This window comes from Salmo salar, unplaced genomic scaffold (genome assembly GCF_905237065.1).
Source record: "Salmo salar unplaced genomic scaffold, Ssal_v3.1, whole genome shotgun sequence".
In the NCBI taxonomy this organism is placed as follows: Eukaryota; Metazoa; Chordata; class Actinopteri; order Salmoniformes; family Salmonidae; genus Salmo; species Salmo salar.
This window is the reverse complement of record NW_025547997.1, coordinates 24885-45220: the sequence shown is the minus strand read 5'-3', so window position 1 is coordinate 45220 and position 20336 is coordinate 24885. Positions and strand designations below refer to the sequence as shown.

Below are 20336 nucleotides of genomic sequence, written 5' to 3'. Positions count from 1 at the left end.
CAAATGCATGTGGTTGCTATTGTACATTATTAAACCATGGAATTAGAGGGACATTTATTATGACGAGTTGTATATCTTACAGATTCTCCTTTGAATCCAGCCTCTCCTTTGAATCCGGGAATGCCTAAATCACCCTTGTGAGAAGAGAGGAATATGATGGATAGATGTTTTACATGACATTGTTTTTCAACATAGCTAGGGACCTGACAACCATTCTTGATCCAAACAATGAAATGAGTGGTCAAAATTAAACAACAAATCTCTTACCAGTTGGCCCTTAGGCCCGGGCAGTCCAGTGGTTCCCTGTGGTCCGGGGGGCCCCGCGGGGCCAAGCAGTCCAGTCAGACCCTGGATACCTGGAGCTCCCTGGGGTAGAAATCACATCATTATACCTAAAATAGGTATCTAACCTGAGTTCACCCACTGACATCAATGCATGACGTGTCTTACAGGACAGGCTGTAGCCTTTTGTCTCTTTGACTCTTTTTTTCACCTTTATTTAACCAGGTAGGCTAGTTGAGAACAAGTTCTCATTTACAACTGCGACCTGGCCAAGATAAAGCAAAGCAGTGTGACACAGACAACAACACAGAGTTACACATGGAGTAAACAATAAACAAGCCAATAACACAATAAACAAGTCAATGACACAGTAGAAAAAAAGAAAGTCTATATACAGAGTGTGCAAAACGCATGAGGAGGTAGGCAATAAATAGGCCATAGGAGCGAATAATTACAATTTAGCAGATTAACACTGGAGTGATAAATGAGCATATGATGATGTGCAAGTAGAAATACTGGTGTGCAAAAGAGCAGAAAAGTAAATAAAATAAAAACAGTATGGGGATGAGGTAGGTAGATTGGGTGGGCAATTTACAGAAACACTATGTACAGCTGCAGCGATCGGTTAGCAGCTCAGGTAGCTGATGTTTAAAGTTGGCGAGGGAAATAAAAGTCTCCAACTTCAGCGATTTTTGCAATTCGTTCCAGTCACTGGCAGCAGAGAACTGGAAGGAAAGGCGGCCAAATGAGGTGTTGGCTTTGGTGATGATCAGTGAGATATAGCTGCTGGAACTTGTGCTACGGGTGGGTGTTGTTATCGTGACCAGTGAACTGAGATAAGGCGGAGCTTTACCTAGCATAGACTTATAGATGACCTGGAGCCAGTGGGTCTGGCGATGAATATGTAGCGAGGGCCAACCGACTAGAGCATACAGGTCGCAGTGGTGGGTGGTATAAGGTGATTTGGTAACAAAACGGATGGCACTGTGATAGACTGCATCCAGTTTGCTGAGTAGAGTAATGGAAGCTATTTTGTAGATGACATCGCCGAAGTCGAGGATCGGTAAGATAGTCAGTTTTACTAGGGTAAGTTTGGCGGCGTGAGTGAAGGAGGCTTTGTTGCGAAATAGAAAGCCAATTCTAGATTTGATTTTGGATTGGAGATGTTTAATATGAGTCTGGAAGGAGAGTTTACAGTCTGACCAGACACCTAGGTATTTATAGTTGTCCACATATTCTAGGTCGGAATCGTCCAGGGTGGTGATGCTAGTCGGGCGGGCAAGTGCTGGCAGCGAACGGTTGAAAAGCATGCATTTGGTTTTACTAGCGTTTAAGAGCAGTTGGAGGCCACGGAAGGAGTGTTGTATGGCGTTGAAGCTCGTTTATAGGTTTGTTAGCACAGTGTCCAAGGAAGGGCCAGAAGTATACAGAATGGTGTCGTCTGTGTAGAGGTGGATCAGGGAATCGCCCGCAACAAGAGCGACATCATTGATATATACAGAGAAAAGAGTCGGCCCGAGAATTTAACCCTGTTGTACCCCCATAGAGACTGCCAGAGGTCCGGACAACATGCCCTCCGATTTGACACACTGAACTCTGTCTGCAAAGTAGTTGGTGAACCAGGCGAGGCAGTCATTATAAAACCAAGGCTATTGAGTCTGCCGATAAGAATAAGGTGATAGACAGAGTAGAAAGCCTTGGCCAGGTCGATGAAGACGGCTGCACAGTACTGTCTTTTATCGATGGCGGTTATGATATCATTTAGAACCTTGAGCGTGGCTGAGGTGCACCCGTGACCGGCTCGGAAACCGGATTGCACAGCGGAGAAGGTACGGTGGGATTCGAAATGGTCAGTGATTTGTTTATTAACTTGGCTTTCGAAGACTTTAGATAGGCAGGGCAGGATGGAAATAGGTCTGTAACAGTTTGGGTCTAGGGTGTCACCCCCTTTGAAGAGGGGGATGACCGCGGCAACTTTCCAATCTTTAGGGATCTCGGACGATACAAAAGAGAGGTTGAACAGGCTGGTAATAGGGGTTGCAACAATGGCGGCGGATAGTTTTAGAAAGAGAGGGTCCAGATTGTCTAGCCCAGCTGATTTGTACGGGTCCAGGTTTTGCAGCTCTTTCAGAACATCTGCTATCTGGATTTGGGTGAAGGAGAAGCTGGGGAGGCTTGGGCGAGTAGCTGCGGGGGGGAGCTGTTGGCCGGGGTTGGAGTAGCCAGGAGGAAGGCATGGCCAGCCGTTGAGAAATGCTTATTGAAATTTTTGATTATCATGGATTTATCGTGGTGACCGTGTTACCTAGCCTCAGTGCAGTGGGAAGCTGGCAGGAGGTGCTCTTGTTCTCCAAGGAATTTACAGTGTCCCACAACTTTCTGGAGTTAGAGATACAGGATGCAAATTTCTGCTTGAAAAAGCTAGCCTTTGCTTTCCTGACTGACTGCGTGTATTAGTTCCTGACTTCCCTGAGCATATCGCGGGGACTTTTCAATGCTATTGCAGTCCGCCACAGGATGTTTTTGTGCTGGTCAAGGGCAGTCAGGTCTGGAGTGAACCAAGGGCTATATCTGTTCTTAGATCTGCATTTTTTGAACGGGGCATGCTTATCTAAGATGGTGAGGAATTTACTTTTAAAGAATGACCAGGCATCCACGACTGACGGGATGAGGTCAATATCCTTCCAGGATACCCGGGCCAGGTCGATTATAAACGCCTGCTCGCAGAAGTGTTTTAGGGAGCGTTTGACAGTGATGAGGGGTGGTCGTTTGACCGCAGACCCACAGCGGATACAGGCAATGAGGCAGTGATCGCTGAGATCCTGATTGAAAACAGCAGAGGTGTATTTGGAGGGCAAGTTGGTCAGGATAATGTCTATGAGGGGGCCCATGTTTACGGATTTAGGGTTGTACCTGGTGGGTTCCTTGATGATTTGTGTGAGATTGAGGGCATCTAGCTTAGATTGTAGGACTGCCGGGGTGTTAAGTATATCCCAGTTTAGGTCACTTAACAGAACGAACTCTGAGGCTAGATGGGGGGTGATCAATTCACAAATGGTGTCCAGGGCACAGCTGGGAGCGGAGGGGGGTCGATAGCAGGCGGCAACAGTGAGAGACTTATTTTTGGAGAGATTCATTTTTAAAATTAGAAGTTCGAACTGTTTGGGTATAGACCTGGAAAGTTTGACGGAACTTTGCAGGTTATCTCTGCAGTAGATTGCAACTCCTCCCCCTTTGGCAGTTCTGTCTTGATGGAAAAGGTGCCAGGGACTACAGGACAGGCTGTAGTCTACTGTCTCTGTGACTCCGTGCCAGGGCCCATTCTAACCGGACAGGCTGTAGTCTACTGTCTATGTGACTCCGTGCCAGGGCCCATTCTAACAGGACAGGCTGTAGTCTACTGTCTCTGTGACTCTGTGCCAGGGCCCATTCTAACAGGACAGGCTGTAGTCTACTGTCTCTGTGACTCTGTACCAGGGCCGATTCTAACAGGACAGGCTGTAGTCTACTGTCCAGACAGCATGGCATGTGGGAGTCAACACCCTATTACATACTTTCAAGGATTTTACATAATACATAATCAGTAACACATAATCAGATATTAATATTTGGAATATTGGAAGGTGAGAGATACATTAGATTGAGGGGAGGAGAAGGGAGTAGCTGAACAAGGAGATGAACAAGGAGAGATGAAAGTGGGTGGAGTTATACATACGGATGGTCCTTTGGCTCCGGCAGCTCCCTCTGTTCCTGTTGGACCCTACAGAAATCAACATGTTTTTTAAAGTCATTTATTTCAACTTAATTTAACCGACAAGTCAGTTAAGCATAAAATGTACTTTCAATGGACGTTTTTTATCAGAAACCAGATTTTCAGTGAATCAATCTACACCCTGAAGTGGTGAGTTGTTGATAGTACAGTTACCGTAGGTGTAGAGATTATTAGCATCATGAATTAGCCAAACACAGGAATTCCCATAGCTCCAGCCAATCCCCCGCGTCCGGCCTCCCCTCTTTGTCCTTGCTGGCCTCCTGTCCCTCGTGCTCCTGGGGGCCCTGGTTGCCCCTGGAGACAACAGTGTCACAGTCAGAGTGTGTTTACATGCACTCTAATCAACCGTTGTTGAACAGATGCATAGCTCATAATGAATAAAACACCCTCATGAAAAAACACCCTCATATAAACATCTTTATCGGAACAGAGTAATCCGAATGGGCCTGTTTAGAATGAAATGTAATTCTGAGGGGGAAGGACTGGGTTATACGTTTGAGTAACCAATATTTAGTACATGGCTGGTGTGAAGAAGAGGACTGTGCTCCATCAAAGTATATTAAAGAATGAACAGTACTCACCTTTATACCTGGACTACCTGGGAATCCTAGAGCTCCAGTGATCCCCATAGGACCCTAGAATCACATCACATCCAGGATGGTTGGTTGGTACAGTAGGCTGCATGTCATCCACACCTGGGGCTGTATCCAAAATGGCCCCTTATTCCTTTCACTATATAGACACTATATAGGACATAGGGAGCCATTTTGGACACACATCTGGTGTTGGTTAGTACTGGAAACATCACTTTTGCCCAGTTAACATTACTGCTGATTTGTAAATGTATCCTGTTAGGGCTAGGGGGCAGTATTGAACCGGCTGGATAAAAAACGTACCCGATTTAATCTGGTTACTACTCCTGCCCAGTAACTAGAATATGCATATAATTATTGGCTTTGGATAGAAAACACCCTAAAGTTTCTAAAACTGTTTGAATGGTGTCTGTGAGTATAACAGAACTCCTATGGCAGGCCAAAACCTGAGAAGATTTCAAGCAGGAAGTGGCCTGTCTGAGAAGTAGTGTTTCATCTTGGCTCTTTTTATTGAAGACTCAGGATCTGTGCAATAACGTGACACTTCCTACATCTTCCATAGGGTCTCAGAGCCCGGGAAAAAGTTGATAGATATCGAGGCAGGCTCTGGCTGAAACACTTTATCGCTTTTGGCAAGTGGCCACTCAGAGTACTATGGGCTTAGGCGCGTGCCCGCTTCGACCGAATGCTTTCTTTTCCTTTGTCTGTTTATCTAAACGCAGATTCCCGGTCGGAATATTATCGCTTTTTTATGAGAAAAATGGCATAAAAATTGATTTTAAACAGCGGTTGACATGCTTCGAAGTACGGTAATGGAATATTTAGAATTCTTTTGTCACGAATTGCGCCATGCTCGTCACCCTTATTTACCCTTTAGGATAGTGTCTAGAACGCACAAACAAAACGCCGCTGTTTGGATATAACGATGGATTATTTTGGACCAAACCAACATTTGTTATTGAAGTAGAAGTCCTGGGAGTGCATTCTGACGAAGACAACAAAGGTAATAACATTTTTCTTATAGTGAATCTGACTTTGATGAGTGCTAAACCTGCTGGGTGTCTAAATAGCTAGCCCTGTGATGCCGGGCTATCTACTGAGAATATTGCAAAATGTGCTTTCACCGAAAAGCTATTTTAAAATCAGACATATCGAGTGCATAGAGGAGTTCTGTATCTATAATTCTTTAAATAATTGTTATGCTTTTTGTGAACGTTTATCGTGAGTAATTTAGTAAATTCACTTGCAGTGTTCGGTGGGAATGCTAGTCACATGCTAGTCACATGCTAATGTAAAAAGCTGGTTTTTGATATAAATATGAACTTGATTGAACAAAACATGCATGTATTGTATAACATAATGTCCTAGGGTTGTCATCTGATGAAGGTCATCAAAGGTTAGTGCTACATTTAGCTGTGGTTTGGGTTTATGTGACATTATATGCTAGCTTGAAAAATGGCTGTCTATTTCTGGTTCGGTACTCTGCTGACATAATCTAATGTTTTGCTTTCGTTGTAAAGCCTTTTTGAAATCGGACAGTGTGGTTAGATTAACGAGAGTCTTATCTTTAAAATGGTGTAAAATAGTCATATTTTTGAAAAATTGAAGTAATATCATATCTAAGGTATTTGAATAACGCGCCACAGGATTGAACTGGCTGTTGAGTAGCCCATAGAGGATAACACTTTTATACTGGCTTTCAGGAAAATAGTGTATTTTGAGTAGATACAGTGTTGCTTTTCATTTGTTATATTGCATGTGTAATACTGATTTGTGTATCATAATAATTTGATCTGAAGGGTGATGTTTTGTTGGATGTTAGAGGTCGTACCTGTGGTCCTGCTTTCCCAATATGTCCAGATTCACCACGTTTCCCCTGTATGGAGAGAGATGCACAACTGAAAGAAGATTTAACAAATTCACCTCTATCATCTCATCATCAATGCACATCACCATAGGACAGTGGCAGAATAGGCTGTCATTGTAAGCCAGGATGTCATTGTAAATAACAATTTGTTCTTAATTGACTTGCCTGGATAAATAAAAAATGAAAACAAAGGTTACAACATGTGTCACTGATAAGCCAAAACAAAACATTTTGAACCTACATATAAACCAATGATGCCTCATGCCACATTTTGAATAAGAACTGACCTCAGATCAATTTAATTCAGGTGGGCAATCAATGGATTGAAGAGACGGAGCTGTGTAATGTAGAGTTATAGGTCAGAGGTCAGAGGTAGTCATATCTCTCTTACCACAGGTCCAGTTGGGCCACTCCTTCCTCTCTCCCCTTGCATTCCTGCTGGCCCCTAAAATATACAGTATCATGTTTCACATAGTATTACACTCCCTCACTAACAGATTGGACACATATCGGAGTATTTAGAGCTATCGGTGTGTGTGAGTAACAGGTATTACAATAATATAATCATTTATTATCAATTAACTAATTGATTATGACCTACCGCAGGACCAGGGGGCCCCATTCCACCAGGAGTACCTGATGGGCCCTTTAAAATAACACAGAGAGAGAGAGAGTCACGATATGTGCAGCAATTTCAAACAGAAACAGATCACTTTTAGATACTAACCTTGCGAAGCAGCACAAATATAAAGATATGCATGATGATGAGTTTACCTTTGACCCAGCAGCACCAGATTGACCTCTCGCTCCTAGAAGACCTGCATGACCCTGTTGATGAGACATTAGCTCATTAGTTCTGATCAGGTCTGTTCTAGGCTCTAACGAATCTCACAGAAGTTCATAACAGCACAGTGCCAAGTTAACTACTTTAAAAAATGTACAAAAATGTACATGCAGCCATGCTTCAAACTACAGTACATAGATATGAGCATTGTGATCACTGTGTTGCTGCTGACCTTAAGGCCTTTCAGTCCAGGGTGACCTGGCAGTCCTGGGAAACCTCTGGGACCCTGGAAATCACCACATTTAATCACTGTTTGTATACATCCTCTCAGATGTATACAAACTGCATTTCCCTTACAAAAAAAGATTGTGATTTTGAAACTGCAGTAAAAGTGCAGTAACTGCAGTCAACTGTGGAATTTTGGATGCAGTGATTGCAGAATACTGCAGTGTACTGCAGTTAAACTGCAACATTACTGCAGTAAAAAAAAAAAGTATTTATTTTGGACGCAGTATTTGCAGCCTACTACCGTTATACTACATTCTAACTACAGTTATATTACAATGTACTGCAGTTATACTGCAGTCTGACTGCAATATTTTTTCCTAAGGGTTCAACAGATGAACAGCACTTCAGAAAGGTAAACAAACAGCACTCCAACATAATGTCAAACTGATTCTGGATAGGTGAGTAAGCCTAATGTTCAATGCAGTAAAGGTTGATGTAGAACAAAGAACAAAATAAAATCTAAATCTCCATGTTGGGTTCGCTTAAGTGAAATGCTAGAGAAGCTGGTGTTTGGAGAAGATATTGCCTCGGGCCTTCAAACCAAGCCAATATATCCTCCAAACACCAGCTTCAAAGGCATTACCACCCATTGTATAATCCTGTGGGAAAAGGCTACCTAAGTATGGTTCCCAATCAGAGACAACGATAGACAGCTGTCCCTGATTGAGAACCATACCCAGCCAAAACAAAGAAATACCAAAACATAGAAAAAGGAACATACAATGCCCACCCTAGTCACACCCTGGCCTAACCAAAATAGAGAATAAAACCCTCTCTATGGCCAGGGCGTGACAGGTGTGTTAGGCAGTTTAGTGTTGTCTAATAGTCAAGAGGTTTAATTGACACTTGGCATTCTACCATCTCTAATAAAGGTTCTAAAGAAACCAGTTAATGACGCAACATGGCATGTGAGAGCAGAGTTAGACACACCAAGGTATTGGTGCTAGTGTAGTCTGCACTAACACGTTTTTCAACCAACGCCTATTGAAGAAAGTGTGCAGAGCTACCTGCAATCTACATTAGCAACAAGATATTACACTTACATAACATTTGTATCTGTTTTGATCAGTGGCAAGTGGCATCCATGGTCTTTGGCTGTGTACTACATACTTTGGCTTGTCTACTACTTACTAAAACCGGTGCAATCAATCAATCAATCAAATGTATTTATAAAGCCCTTTACATCAGCTGATGTCACAAAGTGCTGTACAGAAACCGAGCCTAAAACCCCAAACAGCAAGCAATGCAGATGTAGAAGCACGTTGGCTAGGAAAAACTCTAAACTAATCTTACTACATACTATGAAGGAACATATGCAGAAAGCAACCAATATCAACATACTAGGCTCATTCATACTGAGAAGATGTCATATCTACTGTGGGTTGTTCCTCACCACTGGCCCTACGGGTCCTGGTCAAAAGTATATAGGGAATAGGGACACGGCCCATGTCTGTTGGCGTGTAGAGTACTTACATCTGGTCCTGGTTTTCCTGGTGGGCCCTCAGGTCCTCTGTAACCAAAGCCACCCTGTATAAAAACAACATGTCCAATCACACGCAGTCAATACAACATATAGCTTTGGTGTATCACCTCAAGACAGACTGTGATTGGTAGATCTTGGTGTAATACTGCAAGACAGTGTGTGATTGGTAGATATTGGTGTAATACCTCAAGACAGTGTGTGATTGGTAGATCTTGGTGTAACACCTCAATACAGTGTGTGATTGGTAGATATTGGTGTAACACCTCAATACAGTCTGTGATTGGCGTAACTGCTTGATGCTTGCAAGCCGAAGAACACCATCCCAACCGTGAAGAACGGGGGTGGCAGCATCATGTTGTGGGGTTGCTTTGCTACAGGAGGGACTGGTGCACTTCACAAAATACATGGCATCATGAGGGAGGATAATTATGTGGACATATTGAAGCAACATCTCAAGACATCAGTCAGGAAGTTAAAGCTTGGTCGCAAATGGGTCTTCCAAATGGACAATGACCCCAAGCATACTTCCAAAGTTGTGGCAAAACGACAACAAAGTCAAGGTATTGGAGTGGCCATCACAAAGCCCTGACCTCAATCCTATAGAAAATGTATGGGCAGAACTGAAAAAGTGTGTGCGAGCAAGGAGGCCTACAAACCTGACTCAGTTACACCAGCTCTGTCAGGAGGAATGGGCCAAAATTCACCCAACTTATTGTGGGAAGCTTGTGGAAGGCTACCTGAAACGTTTGACCCAAGTTAAACAATTGAAAGGCAATGCTACCAAATACTAATTGAGTGTACGTAAACTTCTGACCCACTGGGAATGTGATGAAAGAAATAAAAGCTGAAATTAATCATTCTCTCTGCTATTATTCTGACATTTCATATTGTTAAAATGACCTAAGACAGGGGATTTTTACTAGGATTAAATGTCAGGAATTGTGAAAAACTGAGTTTAAATGTATTTGGCTAAGGTGTATGTAAACTTCTGACTTCAACTGTATATAACGTACGCTACCGTTCAAAAGTTTGAGGTCACTTAGAAATGTCCTTGTTTTTTAAAGAAAAGCACATTTTTTGTCCATTAAAATAAAATAACATTAAATTGATCAGAAATACAGTGTAGACATTGTTAATGTTGTAAATGACTATTGTAGCTGGAAACGGCAGATTTTTTTATGGAATACCTACATAGGCGTACAGAGGCCCATTATCAGCCACCATCACTCCTGTGTTCCAATGGCACATGGTGTTAGCTAATCTAAGTTTATCATTTTCAAAGGGTAGTTGATCATTAGAAAACTATTTTGCAATTATGTTAGCACAGCTGAAAACTGTTGTTCTGATTAAAGAAGCAATAAAACTGTCCTTCTTTAGACTAGTTGAGTATCTGGAGCATCAGCATTTGTGGGTTCGATTACAGGCTCAAAATGGCCAGAATCAAATAACTTTCTTCTGAAACTCATCAGTCTATTCTTGTTCTGAGAAATGAAGGCTATTCCATGTGAGAAATTGTCAAGAAACTGAAGATCTCATACAACCTGAAGATAGCCTGAACATTTGAAAGTTGTGTTGGTAGCTTCTACAGTTTTGTCGTAACTGGTTCCAGCTGAAGGCCGATAATAATAATAATAAGTATGCTGGATTCTAATAATAAGTATAATGGATTGTAGTAGTTGTTCTTGCTTTCAGCAAGCACACCTAATAATATTAGAAAATGACATTTTCTAAAGAAAATGTGTGTGCTAGCTAGTCTTGAAGTATGTATGGTTGTGAATGGTAGTAATAGTTGTAGTGGTAGTAACAGCAGCAATAATGGTGGTAGTAGTAATAGAGTTATTAAAGTGAATTATTTTAAGGTGTTTTTTAGGTGTTGAGTTATTATAGTGGGCTAGTATAGTAGGCTAGAGTGAGTACTAAGAGCATCATAAGCCATAGAATGTGATGGAGTTCCGATCATTGTGATTGGAGGATAGCTGTGAGGGTTATCGAATCAGGATCAAATCCTCTGTTCTCCACTCTGTTTAGTATGACAAGGAGTGGCATGATAACATGTGCATGCAGGCTTGTACCTAAATATTTCTTTGAAGCTACAGTATCTTCAGAGGTGTGGCCACATCGCTCATGGAGTCCCTGCCTTGGGTAGGGAGGGGCGTATGACTTTCAATCATTCACTTGCTGTGACACAACAGGCCATCCCACAGTAGACACTCATCATTCATGTTGTCGCCCCTAACACAGAAGTGGAACATACTGTGCAGCCTAACAGGCAAGTACAGATCATCGGTTGAATTTACAGAAGAGCCCTCACAACATCACAACACAGAGAAAGAGCTTAAAAGTAAGTTCATATTTGTCATAGGGTCAATATCATAAGGAGCGATATTCACAACCTGCTCTCAGAGCATTTTGTATTATTCTGTATGTATATCCGAGACACTCAATTTAGCATGTTATGTTTCGTACGATATGTATTAAATTGTGGATGTCCATTCTCCATCTCGTATGATATGTTACGAATTACAATCGTATTATATGTTACGATTTTGCAAAACGTACTATATGTTGCACATATGCTACAAATTCTAGCTGGCTGATGTTAGCTAGGCTAGGGGCTAGGGTTAGGGGTTAAGGTTAGAGTTATGTTCATGAGTTAGGTTAAAGGGTTAAAGTTAGTTTTTGGGGAAGGGTTAGCTAAAATGGTTAAGGTTAGGGGAAGGGTTAGCTAACGTGCTAAGTAGTTGCAAAGTAGCTAAAAAGTAATAAGTAGTTGAAAAGTTGCTAATTAGCTAAAACCCTAAAGTTGTACGTGATGAGGTTCGAACTCACATCCTTTGGGATGCTAGACGGTCGTGTTATATGCCTACCCATCCACCTCGACCAACCACCCTACCTTTGTTATTGCCTTAAGTAACCATCTATCTTATGTAACCATACTAAACGTAGCATATCATACTAATACTAATACATATCATTCTAGTGTTCCGGATTTACATTTACTATGTTACGTCTAGTCTGTGAGACCAGTCTGGTATTCAGAGTGGGTACACATTTTTATTGGATTAAATCATTTAATTGTGATTGTCAGAAAACATGAATTGATTGTGAGCAAAAGTTGTCTTGATCTTAATGTTTTGCCAAGAGAAATTGTAATTATATTCAATAGTTTTGAATTTGTATTCCCCAAATTGAATTGAGTGCATATTTGCACTTTATGATTGAAATATTTAATCGATAGGCCTATGGCATTCAGGTTAAAATGCATATTTAAATATTTATATTTTAATGTATTACATTTACGTGAATCTACTGAAATATGACAGTATTGATATATTACATTTAAATAGTCATATGTTACAGCTTTATTATTATTATTATTGTGTCCGTTATTATTATTCATTCCATATCGAGGAAGTTGACATTTAAAGGCAATGTACCGTATGTGCTGGGTATGTCATCTCAATCAGAAATGACCTTTACATCTCTATCATGCAATCTGTAAAGCTTCAGCTTTGTTTTTGTTGTGGTTGTTTTTTAACCTTTATTTCATCAGGAAGTCATACTGAGAGCAATGTCTCTTTTACAGATGAGCCCGGGATTACATAAATTGCAGAAAATTCACACATCAAAATATAAATACAAAATGCAAGCAGAAAGAAAAACATGGTCTTAAAAAAACAAACACATTAATCAGTAATAAGGTCCTCAATCAGCTTTTGAATTGCCCAATAGCAGTGCTGCCCAACCCTCTTCCTGGAGATCTACCATCCTGTGGGTTTTCAGGCCAACCCTAATTTAACACACCTGATTTTACTAATTAGCTGCTCAACAAGACCTTAACTAGCTGAATCAGATACGCTAAATTAGGGTTGGACTGAAAACCTACAGGACAGTAGATCTCCAGGAAGGGGTTTTGCAGCCCTGTAGTAGAGGTGCCAGAACATCACATTTAAGAACATTTTGGAGATTGTTCCACAAATAAGGTGCAAGAAAGGTAAATCAGCTTTTAGTTAACTCAGTAGAGACCAAAGGAATTTCCAGAGTTAACCATCCCTGAGACCAGGTGTGGTAATTCCCATGTCTAAAGTTTAGTAACGATGTTAGGTTCATGGGGACTTTTTGTAAAAGGGCTTTATAAATGAAAACATAGCAATGTGTCAACTTACTTGATGTCAAAGGGGGGCCAACCAACTTTCTGGTAGAGAATGCAGTGATGAGTACTAAAATTGTTACCTGTAACAAATCACAGTATGCTATGATAAACTGCATCTAACGGCTTTAATGAAGTGGCAGTTGCATTCATATAGTTTATGTTGCCATAGTCTAGACCAGGCCTGGGCAACTCCAGTCCTCGGGGGCCTGATTGGTGTCACACTTTTGCCCCAGTCCCAGCTAACACACCTGACTCCAATAATCACATAATCATGATCTTCAGTTTAGAATGGAATTAGTTTAAATTAGCTGTGTTTGCTAGGGATGGAGGAAAGATGTAGCACCAATCAGGCCCCTGAGGACCGATAGGAACATCGACTGAGTAATCTGCTTTCTACTATTTAGTGAGAGGCAAGACCTATTTCTATAGAAGAAGCACATTTTTATAAGTCTCTATAAAAACACTATCGGTGTTAGAATATTAAACTCTCCCTACCCGGTGGACTGGGAGATCTGTGGCTAAATGGAGTGCTACTACTCTGCTGGCCAATCGGATAGCTCAAATCACCTTGCCTGCCTACAGCTTCCAAGACACAAGTTTGATACTAGCCTACGTGAGATGTCATAACTTTTAAAACCAGAGAGAGACTGTCAAAGAAAACAACAAAGAGAAGCTGTTTTTATGAGTGAGTTCATACATACGTGTTATTCAACACTATTACAAATCATACGACGTGCTTCTCTCTACTTCCACTGGTGCTGCATGAAGAGTAGCCAAGTGTATCAATAGCCCTGCGTTTGTATTGTTATTAACATCTCGTCGTGTTTATGTTCATATCGAGGAGTATTTCACTTTCTCTGGTCATGGGAACAACATGAAGTTCTGCCTGAGGCGACTCGATTTTCAAGTGGAAGTGATCTGGTCAGGCTCAGCGGCGGAAAGGAAGGAGAGATCAGGGACTCTGAGAGGCGGACCTTCTGCTGCTCTCTCCCTCCCTCCGCTGAGACTAATGCTGTGTTCAAAACAACTGGGAACTTGGAAATCTCCGACTCACAACTCCAGTGCGCTCAAGACAACAGTGAACTCGGAAGAAAACGAGATCTGACTGGGGAAACTCGTTTTGAACGATCATCCAACTCAGAGTCTCGGGCATCTTTGTAGAGCTCCGACTTTCCGACCCGAAGTTTAGACGTCATGATTTTACCTTGTTTTTTTCAGAGGACCCAGTTGTCTTGAAAGCACCATGATCATCACATGCAGGTACCATCAGTCCAGTAAAATAAAAAAGCTAATTATTAGCCAATTATTTCAATATATGCTCAGCTGTGCCTCACAAATGCTACACCAACTGATCTATTTTCTTATCAAAGCTTGAATTTTGAAATATAATACGGTCTGAGAAGATCAATATTGTCAGGCCAGGAATATAGTCAATATGCTGTGATAATGTATTAGGCCGACTGGACAAACCTCATTCCTACAGAACTGGTTTTATTCGATTAATATTACATGTTTTAAGTCATGTTGAAAAACAATTCTGAGCTGTAGATCTCGGCTTGCTTTTTGACTGCGAAAGTGATCTTGGCTCAGAAAAGGTTGGTGACCACTGACTTATAACAACAGATGAAATAAATGAAGTAAAGTATGATGAGAGAATGGGTGAGTTGATGAGCGAGGGTAAGAGAACGATGCATAATTATGTAATCACCAATTGTGAATGAAGAACAGGTGTGGTGGTTAATTTCTTTTCTGTCAAATGAGGAGAGACAAACTTATCACACAAGTTTGAGTGATACCTAAACTAAATCTTTATTTGCTTATTAAAAAGGGTGCAGGTCAATACAACATACACATATAAAGTCAATCGAATGAGTGCTCTACGATAATGATGGCCGGTCAACGAATCACCCTCAGATGATTTGTTGAGAGCCCCGAGACAAAGGTACAAAGACCTTTTATAGTCAAGATACACCCCTTTCAGTCTACATGACCAACAACAGATGTATGGAATGGGTCACAAGGTTAAGATTTGTATGAAAGATACTTATAATTCACAGGAGACAGTATCTGCTGGAAAAACAGTTATCTTTGTATAGAGACCAAGGTCTGGCCCTGGGGTCATCTCTCCCTGGTACCTTATAGAACAGAAACATTAACTCATGATCTAGAATGCGGTCTCTTTAGGTTTTATCACCCAAAAGACATCGTAAATCTCCTGTCGGTTGTTAAATCTCCCAAAGGCCCACTTTCAGGTCACACAGACAAAATATAGTTATTAGAACCCTCTATTCTGTTGCATAAAACAACCATTTGATGCAATTACAGTATTAAAACAATCTTGCAATTTTGCTCTCACACAGGGCAGAACATTATTATATTGATCCATTCTAATTCTAATCTTAAAATGGTATGTACCCTAACAGTCCACCGAATCAAAGCAGTCTTAGCAGTCTACTCTGGCCTACTCGGAGTAGGCTACACAGTGAGAGCTTGCGTAATTGTACAATATCAACATCGGGCAGCAGGTACGTGAGTGTCGGAGAATGTGGTGATGAGGCTTGTGGAACCTTACCTTGGCAGGGGGAGGAATGTCACCGTGGGCAATTTCTTCATTTATTGGCGAACAAGTTGCTTACAAAGAAAACAAGTCTGGCTGGCACCATGAAGAAAGTGAGATGGGAGCTCCCTCCCGTTGCGCAAAATAAGGCACCTTGGCAGCCGTTGTACTCCACAAGTGCTGAAGAATGACAAGATGACAGGGACACAATAAAGAGAAAACGGGAGACTTTTACACACTACAACCAAACAAAGTATGTCAACATGTGACAAGCAAGTGAAAGTTATGAAGATTTTGTCATCTGTTAGAACAAGGGATAATAGCTTAATGAAATACAACTGATGCCATTGGTGAATACACACAAGCACAATGTCACGTTCGCTATCTTCAAACTCCCTGTTGTAAATCAACCAAGGCGCAGCGGGCTTGTAATTCCACATCTTTTATTGAGGTGAAACCCAACAAAAACAATAAACAGGTAAACAGAAAAGAACTTGACACCACTGAGGCGCACACAAAACACACACAGAAATAATAATTACCCACAAACACAAGTGGGGGAAAAGGCTGCCTAAGGATGATTCCCAATCAGAGACAACGATAGACAGCTGCCTCTGATTAGGAACCATACTCGGCCAAATCAAAGAAATACACAAAATAGAATGCCCACCCCACATCACACCCTGACCTAACCAAAATAGAGGAAAAAAATGTCTTTCTAAGGTCAGGGCGTGACAGTACCCCCCAAAGGTGCGGACTCCCGGCCGCAAACCTGAACCTATCGGGGAGGGTCTGGGTGGGCATCTATCCTTGGTGGCGGCTCTGGTTCGGGCGTAGCCCCCGCTCCGCCCGCTGATCCCTCCGCTTTTGTGAATCCGGACCGTGGATCGTCGCCAGAGGCTCTGTGCTGGGAACCCCCGCTGAAGGTTCTGGACTGCAGACCGCCGCTGGAGGCTCCGGACTGGGGACCGTCGCTGGAGGCTCCGGACAAGGGGATGTCGCTGCAGTCTCCGTGCCATGGATCGTCACTGGAGGCTTCTTGCCATGGATCATCACTGGAGGCTCCGTGCCATGGATCATCACTAGAGGCTTCATGCCATGGATTATCACTGGAGGCTCCGGGCCATGGATCATCACTAGAGGCTTCATGCCATGGATTATCACTGGAGGCTCCGGGCCATGGATTATCACTGGAGGCTTCGTGCCATGGATAATCACTACAGGCTCTGGGCCATGGATCACCACTGGAGGCTTCGTGCCATGGCTCATCACTTGAGGCTTCGTGCCATGGATCATCACTGGAGGCTTCGGACCATGGATCATCACTGGAGGCTTCGTGACGTGGAGCCGGAATGGGTCTCACTGGACTGAGGAAACGTACTGACATACTGGTACGTGGAGCTGCCACAGGGCTTTCCAGGCTGGAGAGACGCACTGGATGCCGGGTGCGTGGAGTAGGCACAGGGCGTACCAGGCTGGAGAGACGCACTGGAGACTGGGTGCGTGGAGCAGGCATAGGGCGTACCAGGCTGGAGAGACGCACTGGAGGCCGGGTGCGTGGGGCAGGTACAGGATATACTGGGCCGTGGAGGCGCACCGGAGGTATCGAGCGTAGAGCTGGCACAACCCGTCCTGGCTGGATGCTTACTTTCGCCCGGCAAATGCGGGCGCTGGCACAGGACGCACTGGGCTGTGAATGCGCACTGGCGACACAGTGCGCGGAGCCGGTGCAAGATATCCTGGACCGAGGAGGCATACTGGAGACCAGGAGCGCTGAGCTGGCATCACCCTTCCTGGCTGAATGCTCACTCTAGCCCGGCAAATGCGGGGAGCCGGCAACGAGCGCACCGGGCTGTGAATGTGCACTGGAGATATATCGCGCATTACCGCATAACACGGTGCCTGACCAGTCACACGCTCCCCACGGTAAGCACGGGGAGTTGGCTCAGGTCTCAACCCTGATTCAGCCAATCTCCCCGTGTGCCCCCCCCCAAAAAAATGGGGGCTGCCTCTCGGGCTTCCGTCGTTGCCGTGACTCCCGATCTCGTTGCTGTTCCTCTCTCGCTGCTTCCACCTGGTCCCATGGGAGGCGATCCCTTCCGGCCTGGATCTCCTCCCACGTCCAGGATCCTTTGCCGTCCATGATGTCCTCCCATGTCCACCTCGTCTTCCCCGTAGGCGCACGCTGCTTGGTCTTCTTGTGGTGGGTAATTCTGTCACGTTCGCTATCTTCAAACTCCCTGTCGTAAATCAACCAAGGCGCAGCGTGCTTGTAATCCCACATCTTTTATTGAGGTGAAACCGAACAAAAACAATAAACAGGTAAACAGAATCGAATGTAACGCAACTGAGGCGCACACAAAACACACACAGAAATAATTATTACCCACAAACACAGGTGGGGAAAAGGCTGCCTATGGATGATTCCCAATCAGAGACAACGATAGACATCTGCCTCTGATTAGGAACCATACTCAGCCAATAGAATGCCCACCCCACATCACACCCTGACCTAACCAAAATAGAGGAAAATAAAACGTCTCTCTAAGGTCAGGGCGTGACACACAAGCTGGCAATAATTGACTATTTCTGACTGCTGTCATGTGATACTTATACTCATTATAATGCCATTATTGAGCTTCACTATTTATCAAGGCCACTTGGCCCTTATAATGATGCTTAGGCTACTGATGTTGTCATCATTTGACCGTGCGTCTTGACTGGTCTGGGTGGTTGAGGTATTTTACTTTTTATTTCGTTTTTATAAAAAAACACTGTTACCATGTTCCAATACATATGCTTTCTGTTTCATAGTTTTAACAAAGTCACTCCACAAATGAAATTGATGTAACGCTTGAATGTTTGTGTTTTTTGTTTTTAGTTTGTACATACAGCCTACAGTGACATACTAAAAAATGGTATTCTAATGTTGTTACCCAAGGCCTCCATAAACACAACCAAATGATTATTTTTGCTTTGGCATACTGTATATAAAATGTATTAATTACACTGTTAGAATGTTGCTGTCAGAATGACTGCTCATTAGTTTAAAGGGGGGACCTTGAGGCCCAGCAGTTATAGTGTTAATGTAACCTGTGTTGATTGGCCGTCAGAACCCCCCTTCATTTTCCTGGAGATGTTGAGAAGAAGAGCAGCACGGTCATCTGGACCAGAGCCTGAATCTCTTGACTGCCCCCCTGATACTCCTGACAACAGAGAGATGAGAGACTCCCCCACAGCCCCACTGACTGACAGAACAGACCAGGAGGTGGAGGATCACACAGCCAACATGTAAGTATGGAGATATCAGGATATATGATTGGGGTGGACCAGATGGATTAAGCTGATTGAAAGCCAGTTTGCCTGGATTTTCCCTGTCTGATTGTTCAGTGCATCACTGATAATATCCCTGTCAATGTTTTGATTATGACAGGGATAGTGAGGATGTTGTGATGATGATGATAATGTTGTTGTTATCATCGTTGATTGTTGATTGTGACATGATCCTCCTATAGGTCTCCAACAGGTCAAATGGCTGATGTGCACCAATCCAGGAGTCAGAAATGGAAAGTGGTTTTGATCATCCTGTGTCTGTCTGTCACAGTATCTGTCACACTGTCTTCCCCATTGGTGACTTTCAGGACCAACTCTACTCAAGCTCACTCCCTTCCTCCCCCTGTTCTCTCTACCTGCCCTCTTCACACAGCCAATGAGACTATAACACCAGTTAAGGGTTCAACTCATCTAATGGTGTCTGCATACCAGGACCACAGGGAAGGGGGAGCCACGCGCATCATTGCCATGGTCAACAGAGACCGACCCATGTCTCTGTACTGTGTGTTGTGCTGATTAGGACACGCCCCCAGGTCGCTCCAGCTGCTGTCGTAACGCACAGCGTCCACTATGGTTACCCGTATGTGGCCGCAGACATGCTTTGCCTCGAAGAACCAGGATGCCACGCCACGCACGTCACTCTCGGCACATCCCTCGACATCCAGGACACCCTCAACCGGACATTTCTGAGCATCCAGAACCGGGAGCGACGGGAGGAGGACTTCCCCTTTTACCTCACCGTGTGCATGTCCAGCATGTTTGGAGACTACAACAACGTCCAACAGTTTGTCCAGACCATGGAGTTTTACAAGCTCCTGGGGGTGCGGAGGGTTGTCCTCTACCTCACCAGCTGTGGACCTGATCTGGAAAAAGGTCCTCCAGTACTACGCAGAGGAGGGCACTCTGGAGGTGATTGGCTGGCCCATCAACCACTTCCTCAAGCCCTCTACTGGGTGGGAAGCCCAGGAGCTGGAAGGGGATATCCACCTCAATGGCCAGCTGACCATCATGAACGAGTGCATCTACAGGAACATGTACAGCTCACGGTACGTCCTCCTGGCTGATGTTGATCAGCTCCTGGTCCCGGCCTCACACAGCTCTCTTCTGCCCCTCATGGAGGACCTGCAGGGGCAGCACCCCGACGCAGCCGTGTTCCTGATGGAGACGCACCTCTTCCCTGCCACAGCCAGTACTGCAACGCAAGACCATTCCGCACGGAGGAGG

General features: G+C 43.6%; 2 protein-coding genes and 1 long non-coding RNA gene across 5 annotated transcripts; 1 reads left to right on the top strand and 2 right to left on the bottom strand.

The window, feature by feature from the left end:
* Positions 1 to 71: 71 nt before the first annotated feature.
* LOC123732570 (uncharacterized) lies at positions 72 to 4044 on the bottom strand. Its single transcript, XR_006763234.1, has 3 exons — positions 3998 to 4044; positions 268 to 366; positions 72 to 134 (listed from the first exon to the last, which is right to left on the bottom strand). It is a non-coding gene; the product is annotated as an uncharacterized lncRNA (long non-coding RNA).
* Positions 4045 to 4237: 193 nt separating this feature from the next.
* LOC106596844 (collagen alpha-1(I) chain-like) lies at positions 4238 to 7578 on the bottom strand. The gene is made up of 7 exons (XM_045711831.1): positions 7531 to 7578; positions 7289 to 7342; positions 7116 to 7160; positions 6906 to 6959; positions 6479 to 6523; positions 4636 to 4689; positions 4238 to 4348 (listed from the first exon to the last, which is right to left on the bottom strand). The coding sequence occupies exons 3-7, from the start codon at positions 7134 to 7136 to the stop codon at positions 4238 to 4240; spliced, it is 285 nt and encodes a 94-aa protein (XP_045567787.1). The 5' UTR covers positions 7137 to 7160; positions 7289 to 7342; positions 7531 to 7578.
* A 3670-nt stretch (positions 7579 to 11248) lies between these two features.
* Positions 11249 to 19977, top strand: LOC123732569 (uncharacterized). Of its 3 annotated transcripts, none has more exons than XM_045711832.1 (3): positions 11249 to 11410; positions 18893 to 19070; positions 19295 to 19977. In XM_045711832.1, exons 1-3 carry the CDS (start codon positions 11290 to 11292, stop codon positions 19626 to 19628), a joined length of 633 nt encoding a protein of 210 aa, XP_045567788.1. In that variant the 5' UTR covers positions 11249 to 11289; the 3' UTR covers positions 19629 to 19977. The 3 variants fall into 3 exon arrangements, 2 of the variants coding, with proteins under 2 accessions (XP_045567788.1, XP_045567789.1); XR_006763233.1 differs by lacking the exon at positions 11249 to 11410 and adding an exon at positions 12978 to 13063; XM_045711833.1 differs by lacking the exon at positions 11249 to 11410 and adding an exon at positions 13542 to 13907.
* The last annotated feature ends 359 nt before the right edge of the window (positions 19978 to 20336 follow it).

Coding starts and splice junctions, on each gene's coding strand:
- LOC106596844 (XM_045711831.1), bottom strand. CDS start 7,136: ATGGGGCCCCCTGGTCCTGCG. Junction 6,960..7,115: donor TGGGGCCCCCTGGTCCTGCG/GTAGGTCATAAT, acceptor TGTATATTTTAG/GGGCCAGCAGGAATGCAAGG. Junction 6,524..6,905: donor GTGGCCCAACTGGACCTGTG/GTAAGAGAGATA, acceptor CTCTCCATACAG/GGGAAACGTGGTGAATCTGG.
- LOC123732569 (XM_045711832.1), top strand. CDS start 11,290: ATGTTGTCGCCCCTAACACAGAAGTGGAACATACTGTGCAGCCTAACA. Junction 11,411..18,892: donor CACAGAGAAAGAGCTTAAAA/GTAAGTTCATAT, acceptor ATTGGCCGTCAG/AACCCCCCTTCATTTTCCTG. Junction 19,071..19,294: donor GAGGATCACACAGCCAACAT/GTAAGTATGGAG, acceptor ATCCTCCTATAG/GTCTCCAACAGGTCAAATGG.